Genomic DNA, 11497 nt, shown 5'->3' with positions numbered 1-11497 from the left:
GGACACCAGTCGATCTCACAAACACACACACACCAATATTCCCAGGTGCCAGTTAACCTACCAGCATGTCTATGGGCTGTGGGAGAAAACCCATGTGAACACTGGGAGACCATCCAAACTCCATGCAGACGGCAGCCGAGGTCCCCAATTGAACCCAGAGCCCCAGCGCCTCGCTGCAGCACTCCTATGTGCTGTGCCTTTGTCCCGCCATCCCATTCCTACCAACAGAGCACTGCCTGTAGCCCCACAGACTGTGCTGGCTGTCATGGGACCCAGCCACCCCCCCACCACCAGAAAGGTACACTTTAGACAAGAATAACCTGCATGTCCTGCCAGCTGTGAGGCTGTACCGTTCGCTGCCAAGCCACTGGGACACCTCAGTGAGCTTTGGAGCTGTAATGGCTCAATGATTCTTTGCATTAACACGCCAGATCATCCCCAAGGATTACGAAGCACTTTGCATACGGAAGGGGGCCCACCTGACCCGTCGCTGGAGTGCCGGCGTCTCAGGGAGAAGAGCCCCTTCTCTAAGAATTGGGCTGGCCCAGTCTGGTCTCCCCAAAGCTTCCCCTTCCTTCAGCTGCCCATTCTCGGCCTGTCTGACCGACCTGGGGCTACAGGTGCAGGATGGCTGCTCTGTCCCACTGCAGCTGTGTATGAAGAGGGCTCCCTCCTGGACGCTAAGCATTCTCTGCAGACACGCAAGGAATTATTCTGAATCATTGTTCAAAACCATACTCCTTTAATGATATGTCATCCGTTCCTTAGCTCGTTCTGTTTTTTTGTCCTAGAGCACCCAGAGGTTGCGTCAATCGAGGAATGAGAGTTTTTCGGGTCCGGATTTAGGGGCGACTCGAAAGGCCCTAGTCTTGTGCCAGGCTGGAGCCCGATTGAACTCGGCGAGCGGAGTGTGTGCCGTCTACCTCCGCCGCTCCTCCGCAGGCTGCTCCCCTCCGGGAGCGGGTGGGCGAGATTTTCACTCGCCCTTTTTATAGTTCCACGCACAGCTCTGACGCCACATGACAGCTCCATCAGTCGGGTTGCGTTACGGGGCCAGATCAGCAGTTTCTGTTTCAAGACGGTCGAGTGACTTTCTCTAACAAGTCATGTATTGCATTTCGACATAGCTGGTATGATGACATATTGCCTCCTTGTACCTGCGGTACCTACCAAGGCAGCCCGGAGAAAAACAGAACAGCAATAATGATCTCATTCAACAAGATTCGACAGAGAATCTCATTATTCTGAAAAGGCGTTATTGATTCTTGAGAAACAGTACTTTCAGGGAACCCACGCTCAAAATCGAATTGTTCCTCGGCGATAAAGTACTCAGTGTGAGGTTTCATTTGAGCTCCAGCAGCGCTCAATCCGTGCTGCTGCTGGGACGCGCGTAACTCCGCCGCGCGTGGGTGTGCGGGAGGACTTTATCCTCCTTCCTCGTAAGAGCCCGTTCAAAACTGAGTCACGAGTGGCCAGCGAGGAAGAAGAAGTGTCCTAACTTAAAGGAGAACATGCAGCGTGGAGCAGTGGTCTGAAGGGGGAGGGGTACTTCAATCATTTCTTCAGTCAATAACTCCCCCGCGTGGGTTACGTGGGTACCCCGCAGGTCGCCAATGTGAGATATTTTATTTGGTTATTATGTGCAGAATAAATACAGTCTTTAAGTAGGTTTATTCTCGCTCCTCTCCATTTAGTTTTCCGACCGGGTTACGAATCACGCCTCAGGAGCTACGACGCGTCTTCTGGGAGGGTCCCCCTCAGTCTTGGGCGTGTAGAAAAGCTTTTTTTAATAATCTGGGCTGAAGTCCAACCCAGAGCTCTTTTTTTTTTTACTTCTTTACCACAACGCAGAAGCCGGGGCAGGCACTGCGGATCTGACAGCGAACCACTTTTGTTTCTGAGTTTTTTTTCAGTTCCTGTGTGCTGTTTCTACCGCTACGAAATCTAAACACTTGCTTTTGCAGGAAAGGGAACAACTGACGACGCTTATCTGCCGATCAAGGTAATAGTATTGTCACTTCGATTTTTTTTTGTCTTTTCCGACGCAGTTCGCTGTGCGTTTCCCTAAACGAATAATTGCTTAGTAGTCGTGTTTAGGTCTCTCCCGTCTCCTCTAGATCTGTCATTTTGTGATAGCAAAGATTAAGGGAAATCCGAAATATGTGTGTGCTTTCATTAGGCGTTTGTTTCCCAAAAAAACCGTAACGGACGACATCTAGTTCGCGAATACCCATCTGTATTAAAGCAGTGGATGTGTGTGTGTCGAGCTGATTTCAGTACAGTGTTGGGAGAATCGGACTTGAAGCGCAGCTCGGAAGAGAGATGAAGTAAATTTAGCGGCCGGGGAGGAAGATACAAAGTTTGATAACAACAGATTCACCACAATTCATCTGGGAGAAATCTAGCGTTTTAAAAGTCTTTCGAAATGGTCTTTTTTTGTTTGGATTCAGTTCTCCGTAACATCGCACTTGTTCACAGCCCGGGTCTGGTCAATGAACCGCTCTCACAGCAGACGGAGCGCCGTCTCTCGCTGTCGAGAGCCGGCGGCCGGAGTAACCGGCTCATCTGGTCTGCTTTACAGGTGTTGTGTCATTTCGAGCTCTCTTTAGCTTGAATTACAAGCCGAGGGTTTGGAGCCTGCGGGGAGTTACTAAAACAGTATTTTAATCTCCACAACATGGCTGTAAAAATAATGTTTACCTTCGAATGCGCTCATCCTCGACTTGCAACGCGGCGTGTCCCTGCCGAAAACAACCTGGAGGTTTGTATAGAAATGACCCGATTCTCTCTACTGTATAGATCTCAATTAATGTAAATACATTTTCCATACAGAGACTGGGTAGATTTCTACAGAATCATGTAGACCATCTTTAGGCTTTTTTTTTGTAACTGGGTTTATTTTACCCTACGTTTTTAATCTCCGGGCTTGTTTTGGACAGTTTTACGAATCCGTTCACAAAATTTACACCTGTCAACGGCGATAATGCTTGTGCACCATAAATGTAACTGTAATGTAAGAATACATTGTCAAAAATCATTATTATTCTTCGATTGATGCTTAAAATAAAAAAAACATTCTTGCAATTTTGTGTCCCTCGGTGTATAACCTTCTTCTCCTGTATGTCAACACCGGTTTTAGCTTGGATGGGTTTGATGGATTAATATGTTGGGAACTCCCATTTCCTCTGTTTGCGTTGAGGAAAACTAATTTCCTGGGACACATGCTTGCCGGTGTGGTGCCATCGTAAACCCAGCTTGTCTCCCTAGCTTGGGTATGGTGCAGAGACTGCCTGAGCTGAGCCCTGTCCCGAGGAGAACTCTTAATAGGCACCATCCCTTTCAGTTCAATTCAACATAATGTATTCATCCCCCAAGGATGCAATTTAAGAATATAAGAATTTGTCACCCCTCGTGTTGCTGTACAGTAGCTGAGCTCCCACTATCTTCCTTATCAGATTTGTGGTTAACTTGTCTTTGATTGTGTACCGCATCCCCTGGTTGTTTATCTAATGGTTATCAAGATGACAAAATTGTAATATTAAAGTGACTGTCTGTGGGGGGGTGGAGGGGGAACAAATCAATGAACAGAGACAAACAGCAGAAAAATTCCCCGTGTGTCGGTGGTCTTGCGGTCCACATTGTCACTATGTATGGACCCGTGGGGCTGAGCCTCACTGGCAGGAAAGGCACTAGGCACCCTCCTGCTGTCCGTCTGTGAGACGTGCTTGATTTGTACACCCTGAGAAGGGAGCAGTTTTCACTATGGTCAAAGCTTTGGACAGTGCAGCCTAGAGAACACCGCTCTGGAGCGGCATCACTGGACGTCAGGGACACATCGCGGTGTCTGCACTCAGACATTTCATTTGACCCGTTTAAGGGTTTCTGGACAGAACGGACGCGTTGGGCGTTTGGTTACAGTAGGCTCCAGCATTGCATTGTATTTCGGCAGCACAGGCACCCCACTCCCAGCCTTGGTGGGGTAGCAATGGGGTGTCATAGCAGGGATGGCACTGAACCCCACTTTCTTCTGGGTGGAAACAAGAACTCCCCTGGGCCAGGCAGTGGACTGATGAGAGATACGATAGATACTTTATGGAAATACTCGAAAGTCAGGGTCACCCAAACGCCAAGTTTTCTCTGATTTACGTTTCAGTGGAAAACTGACGATACTTAGCCTTATAGAATTGTTAATGAAACTATATTCCTCATAAAGCATTTCTAAAGATTTAATTTGATAAGATCGTTTTTCTGTATCGTGAGACTCGCTAAAGCTTTATGTATTTTTCCAGGAGGAATTTAGTTTCTGTCCTCTTGTTTTAAACAGCCTGTTGGTCTTCATTCCCTCTCCAGTAGACGGGGCGCAGGTGCTGGCGTTAAATGCCTCCATGACTTTTTTAAGAGGTGAAAACAGTTTAAAAAAAAACATTAGCAAGGGGGCTCAATTAAAGGCTTTGTCTGATGTGCGTTATTAAAACTTCAGCTGTGATGAAACCCAGAGGCTGTGGCGGTTGCTTTGCGTTCCTTGCAGTCATGCTAGAGTGTTAATGTTTTTTTTCCTGGCGTGTGACTGTATCCGCTCTGCTGTAGGCGTCCTCCGCAGGCCGCCCTCTGCCCTCTGCTCTGTCATTCCGTGTCCTGTGATGTGTTTCACCTTGACTGCGCATCAGGCCCGGCAGCTTCCAGTCCCCTCGTCGCTCACGCTGAGCTGCCCTCCTTGACACAAGTGGTTAAATTAACAGCTTTCAGCGTTAATGACTCATAATCCCCAGGCATGCCAAATAAGGTTAGAAAACTTGAGTGAAAAGAGGTGCTGTGAGGGTTTCATTCGCCTTTTTTTAAAACAGAAAAATCCATTCCCCATTTCTCGTCTTACAATGCTGGCGAGCGATAAGCACCTGGTGGCCACAGCACAAAAAAAGAAGGTTGCTTCCACGGTAATATTTCTTAGAAAGAAATCCGGAATAATTATCGGCCTGCTCTCCAAGGGTTAAAGTCGCCAAATCTCTTTAGTCTTTGATGCAAGGCGATTGCAAAGAGGGGGGGGTTCGGGTCCTTGGAGATCTGGGGGGACATCGACCTGCAGGACTGCTTTAGGCTCGACACTGAAATGCGGACCCCAGGCTCACAGCTCGGAGGAAACCCGAATCCAGAGGAAGTACATTCCGGGTTGAAAAGGAAGGCTCCTGTCCTGACATGGAGTTTCAGGCTCGTCCAGCGCCAGCCACCTGCCGCGAGGGGATCCTTCCTGGCCGGACTGGGCCGGGACTCCTGGAATAGCTTAGCAAGTGGAAATGAAACGGGCAGCTCGTGAGAGACATATCCCTCCATGCTCGGAAAGGGCACGTCTTCGGCTTTGGGATGGAAATGGCTTTTGTCAGATTGCCACGAGCTCCAGAATAACACGGGTTTGCATCTGGAGAAGCTCCCGACAGGGCCAACAAGTAAGCATTCCAGCGGGCTCCCTTCAGGGGTTGCTGGTGCTAAGTGCTTCCATTTGAAAACAACAAAAAACAAGTGCGGTCCTCATTTTTTCCGACAGCCACGGAGACGTCGTCTCTTAGGTTCTCTTCCTTCCAAGAGAGCAGACGCAGGCCTCGTTTATCTCCACGTTAGCAAGCCGACGCCGTGCTGCCCCGCGAAGACGGTACTGTGTGTGAATCATCGGCGTCTCCAGAAAGCGCTGTCTGGTTGCACAGCAGAAGCTCTGGCAAGAACGGGGGCAGATTCAGCCGCGCTCTCCGGCGGGCCGTGGGGACGGGCTGGGGCTTGTCTGAGACGAGCTGAGACAGCAGCTGCGCTGGCTGTTCAAGGAGCTCAGCAGCGGCCAGCCTGCGGAGCCCAGAAACACAGGCCCAGAAATATAGAGGAGATGCAGCAGAAACTTCAGGGCAGTCCAATATGAGCAAGGGCCCTTTTCCCCAGGCCTTTAGATGTTGATGATGTGCTTCTGCAGTTTTGGAGCTGGAGCAGTTTCTTCAATAAACCCACTCCAAATGAAAGGCCACATTCGGCTTGCTTTTAGCTCGCAGCCTGAAGGAGGGGGGGGACTTTGTATTTTTGCGATGGTGCACTGCGAAAAACACCCAGGGCATCCAAATTTGGAGTCACCAACGTGGACGGGCAGGTTCCTTCTTTAAATAAAGGCGTTTATGCAAAAGCCCTTCTTTTAAACACATTCCAGTTTTGGAATTTGTTTTATCTTTTCAGCATGCAGGGAATGGCAGGGCCGCGCAGCCATTCTTGTCTTTTGTGAAACTTTTTTAAGCGATGAGGCAAAAGCACCTGAATTTTCTCTCTTCTATAAATAGACATTGCTACAGTAGATACAGGATGTAGGTGGCTTAATGGCTGTTCATTAGGGCTTTAAAGGCAGGTAGGCAGGCTAGAAGTACCTAAAACGAAAGGCCTTCAGAATGCACTGCATTCCTTTTGTTTGTTATAATACCAGAGTTTAGACCACCCACGTTCCCTGGCTTTTGACATCTTCGGCTGAGCAAAAGTGGTTTTCTTCTTTACCACAGGAGCTTGGAGAACTTGTGCGTTGCCTGTTTGATAACGTGGGAGAAATGTAGTCTGCAGTCTCTTTTGCAGTTTCACAGCTAAACGTTAGAAAGTCAATAAGGGGAACGCCAGCGCATCTGGGAAAAACAGACCAAACTACAGGGCTTGGTGAATGGGTGCTGCATGTCATCGTCCAGAACAGGCAGAGGAAGAAATTAAAGCTAAACACAGATAAAAGTTTTCTCGATGCTGAGTAGACAGGCACCAAGGTGCTGAAAGCATTCAAGGTCTGCACTTGGAGTCAGGTTGGGCCCTGTCACCCAGAGGTCTCTGGGTTGAATCTCTCTCATTGGGTAGCTGTGACTAGAATTCCCCACTTCCTCCCCGGGGCTTGGCTGAAGGCCCTGGAGCTGGGTGAGGAGCTCCAAGTGGAGAAGGAAGTGCAAAACATTGAAGTTCTCTACTTCAAGTAGCAGGTCGACATGGAAAGCATCACAGTGTCTCCCATAATGCATCAGGATTCTGTAAACATTTGGTGGTAGCGGTGGGATCTCTACCAATCCTTCATCCCTTGCCTCCACGCTGCCACCTGGGGGAAAACGTATGCACGTGTTTTGCACGGACGGTGCCTGTCACCCGCACTGGTGTGAAAGACAGGGCAGAAAGCCACGTTCGTCAACAGTGATTTCAACTGGGGTCGGGTCGGGTGGGGTATGCTGGAAAGGAAAATTTTTGGTGATTCCTTTGGCTCAGGATCAGTTCAAGAAAATCAGATAACCCTCGAAATTCAGAATGTTTTGACAACAGCATAGTGAGAAGACCTTCTTAGGAAGGTTTCCAGACAGCGTGAATCCAGCATGACTCATTGGCCTTGACTTCCAGGGGATGGCTGAGCCGCGCATTCTGATATCGAGAGCTTCGGGCATGTTGGGAGTGTTTACCACAGAGCACTTTTGTCGGAAAAATCCTTCCCCTTAAAGTCTCGCTTTACAAACCACATTCTCTAAATGTCAGCTATCTGAAACCTCTTGCTTCTGCATTTTGGATTTAAACCGGCAGCTCGTGTTATTTCTGTAATTTTGGAGAATTGCAGAACCGGGAAGAACCCGGGTTGTAGGGGTAATACGAGTCGAGCACACTGTGCCAAACAAAGCAGGGACGGTAGGCTTGCCGGACTAGTTACTTTGCCGAACCAGACAGCGAGGAGTGAGTTACTGTATCTGGCCTGTGACGCCTGCACTGCAGCGAAGGCAGGTCCTGTATCTGGGGCCTCGTCGAGCAGTTTGCTATGGACCAAGTCACTGCAGCGCACACTGAAACATGGAAGGTACTGTAAAAAATCTACAGGTCAGCCGGAAGACCGGACGGGACGTTTTCTCGAGCCGGGTTCGACTGGGCAGTGTCATTTTTCAAGAAGGAGCAGGGAGGTATGGCATTTTAACATGAAACTAAAAAATAATGAATACTAATTGTGTTAATTACTGCTGACGGGATATTTCATGCCTGGTCAGTACCCCTGACTGGATAAAGCCCTTAAATCGTTAACAAATGGAGCAATCCAGTTGGAAAACCATACGCCTGGCAGCCCCTCACACCTTACAGCAGTTTGGCCTTGTGCTTCAGGCTGGAGAGCGTGTCATGCTACATGCAAGATCAAGAAGAAAGCTGATGTTTACAACACAGGTGCGGAAGTCCCCTAGGATCAGCATAGCTCCGATATTAGTTGATTCTTTTAAAGGAGTCACACCTCTGTGACGTGATGAGGTTATTCTATTTTCTGCCCACTTCCCCCTTGCAGTTTGGAGCAGCCCGTTGGGATTCACCCTCAGGCACCACTTCGCTCCCTAATTACTTGGAAACATGTCCAGCGCAGGCGGCAGCCACGGTTTGCCAAGATCTCTAACAAACTCTCCCTTCAGCCGCGGCTGCTATGCAGCTTTCCTCACGGTCTTCCATCCCCTGTCTGATTAAAGGAGGGGGAGGAGAGGAAGTTCCTTTCTTCCCAGATTCTCATTTCATCATCCACGTGCTTCCTGGTGTTTTATTGTATTTGCTTAATTGCACGAGGCAGGTTTTCCAGTCTTGTTTATCCTGTGCTTAGTGGTGCTACCAGGCAACTAATGCAGCATACCTGCCTTCCGCATGCACTGTGCTGGGGCTGGCTGTCCAGGGCCCCGGGAGTCTAGGTTCAGTGTGGTCCTTCCTGCCTAAATCAAGTGTTGGATCTGGAGCTGTTGGTGAGCACTGCAGTCTGAGCCAGGCCCCTCACGCTCTTTTGAGTGCTTCTCTTCTTCCGGCGACTGATGTCCTGCGCAAGACAGTGGAATGGCGTGAGCTGAAGGGGCCGTGGTCTTCAGATCGGCGCCTTGCCGTTTGTGCAGAGCACAGGTCCGTGTCCTCTGGCTGTAGGGTTTTAATTGCATTTCGTTGTTGAGCGTGATGAATCTGTGCTCCCTTCTCCAGGGCAACGAAATCCTTGTTCTGAAACCGTGACCAGAGCAGAGCGCATTATTGTAAATGAGAGTCTGGCTAATGCCTGATGCATGGCTTAATTGACCTTGGGGGTTCCTGCGGCTCTCATCGGAAGGAAGGGAAAGCTGGGAGTTCAGAAATGTCAGGGACTTTGTTTCTTGATTTAAGAGCTGCCTGTTTGTTTTTCGTCGAACTCTCCTGCGCGTGGGCGTGGGCGTGGGCAGCTGGGAGCGGGCTGTGGTCACCCACCCCCTGCTAGCGCAGTCGAGTGAGAGCATGTCCATGGAGAACCTGTTCTGTCCCACTGCCTGCAGCACCAGCGACAGATCCAGCCTGTCAGGGGGGCAGAGGAGGGGCTAGATCTCTGTTTCCAGAGGGCAGCTAAGCTGTCGACTATTTATCCAGTTAATTGGGTAATTAATACGTCCTCCCAGGCCCCAGAGCAGTCAGAAGATACTGAATCCTTTCTCTCCCCAAGCCCTGTGCTGTACATATTTTTAAAGGTCTTCTCAGTGCTAAAAAAACACCACTAAAATCCCATTTTCCACAATTCCTTTTTTTATATCGGCTGTCGCTTTGGTAAAATCCCGTCTCCTGCAGCGTAGGTCGGGATGTCAGTGAAGTGGGGGCGCGAGTGGACGTCACTCCAGTGTGGCGCTCATATGAATATCCATTCTGGTTTCCCAGAAACGTTGCATAACACTCAGGCCTAACGTGATCGTGCATTTCCGGATCAACCTGTGGAAATTGGGCCCCAGAGGGCAATATCCTGTCCAATGACGGTGATTATAAAGACAAATTAGGAAACTGAGGCTTAGGTACCGATACATCTGTTTCTGAAGTAATGCAGAGGGTGGGGACAGGGAGGCCAGGGATATAGAGTACCATCAAACTGCTCAGGGCAATCTAATGCATCAGCTGTCTCGGATTGCAGATCCTATGTTCTTCTGCACTTCATCAGCCCCTGTGTGAATGATCTTTAACGCCACTGTGCAGTGGCTTGCGGTGTCAGCAGTATTACGTCACCGATACGGGTTTAAGGTTTCTGACTTGCAGGCTTCCAGAGCAGGGTTGTATCACAAAGTACCAGTCACCCGCAGGAGGGCTGGGACCCTTGGATCCCTTAGGTGCTACCAACTGGGTTAGATAGGCCAAATGACCTCCTCTTGGATGGAACCTTTCGTATGTTCTGATGGTCTTGTGTGTGGTTCGGGACGCAGCTCTCCGCAGCTGGTCACGCCCTCAGCCGCATCGTCTGTGTTCGTTAAACATCACATTCCCCGAGTTGTGTGGCTCCACGCAGGAGGACGAACCCGATTCCCATCATGCACGGCAGTCTGACCCGATGAGCCAATAGCGGACGCCGTCTGGAAGGCTGCTGTTTTTTTTGTGCGGACGTGTAAAAGGGTCTTCTCGTTTCTGGGGGGCACGGAAGCAAGCGGCTGGCGCGTTTTGTGCCTGTATCTGTGCCTGGGCGCACGCTACGATGTGAAACCGGATGTTTTTCTGTGCGTGCAGCTGAATGAAGTCTTCTGCCGTGCAGCGTGGTGGAAGTGTGAAGCCTGCAGCCCTCTCCCCACCCCTCTCTCTCTCCACAGGGCCCGCCTGAAGCCAGAAGCTGTACTGCTCACCGCACGGCAAAAAAAAAGAGGTTTCCAGACATCTGCTGCCTTTGTTTTTTTTTCCGAACGCACCCAGAGAGCATGGAAATGTGTCTTGCGGTTAAGACTTACCGTTGAACTCTTGTGCTGCAGCCTTCACCTCCACTGCAGTGCGGGGGGGGGGGGGCGATGTCTGATTGCATAAGCTTGACATTTCAGACAGCAGTTCGTGCACACGATCGCTTTTCTTAGTCAAAGCTGTGGTTAGAGTGAACCAGGGCTTCCAAGCCCATCTCACTGTTACCCCGCGTCCTGCCAGCGTGACTCAGTGTGAAGTGGGGTTTCGATCTGTCTGCCCCCGCCTCTATTATTTCTGCTCGCCGTTTTCGGCGTGGGTCTGTTGTTCGGGCTACTGGAATGACTCCATCCTCGGGAGCTCGCCTAGCTCTTTTGAGACTATGAACGCCAGCGTTGTTGGCCAGCTGAACTGTCGAATGCTTGCACACGTGTGCACGATGTACAGTGTGGTCATTCTGTGAAGAGCTGATGTTGTTTTATAGACATCAGGACTCTCCAAATCTGTACAGACTTCCCACCACAAGTGAGGGTTTTCTGCAAGGAACCCATGCATGCTTCCATAATCCTAAAGGTTCTGCATTGCTGGTGTACCGCTACTACGTTATGTACAAGCACAATCTTACCTTCTGTGTACCATGCTGTGAAGTTCCCATTGACCAAATAGTTTTAAATTCTACTTCTGTGTCCAAATAGTTTTTTCCATCAATTTTCAATAACTGCTTAGTCCGGCACAACCACAGAGTCTCATTTGGCAGGCAATGGGCACCAGGCAAGGTACACTCATCACAGGGCATTCACACCATGACAATTTCAGAGATGCCAGTTCACCTTTAGAGCCTGGTTTC

General features: G+C 49.6%; 1 protein-coding gene across 4 annotated transcripts in view; it reads left to right on the top strand.

Annotated features, from left to right (window-relative positions):
• The first annotated feature begins 1436 nt into the window (after positions 1 to 1436).
• The window catches only part of dgkaa (diacylglycerol kinase, alpha a), a 35526-nt gene continuing 25465 nt past the window's right edge, over positions 1437 to 11497 (top strand). The window contains exons 1-2 of one of the 4 annotated variants that reach the window (XM_015344310.2): positions 1437 to 1615; positions 1965 to 2002. Coding sequence is in view for 1 of the 4 variants with exons in the window: in XM_015344308.2 (XP_015199794.1) it covers positions 2707 to 2761 (55 nt within the window). In the remaining 3 variants the exon portion in view is untranslated. Of the gene's footprint in view, positions 1616 to 1640; positions 2003 to 2040; positions 2762 to 11497 lie in introns of those variants that run through there. The other 3 variants (XM_015344311.2, XM_015344309.2, XM_015344308.2) reach the window with 3 other exon arrangements.

The sequence above is a fragment of the Lepisosteus oculatus genome, chromosome 1 (assembly GCF_040954835.1).
Source record: "Lepisosteus oculatus isolate fLepOcu1 chromosome 1, fLepOcu1.hap2, whole genome shotgun sequence".
NCBI lineage: Eukaryota > Metazoa > Chordata > Actinopteri > Semionotiformes > Lepisosteidae > Lepisosteus > Lepisosteus oculatus.
Note: the sequence above shows the minus strand (reverse complement) of the source record. Positions and strands in the feature narration are given on the sequence as shown.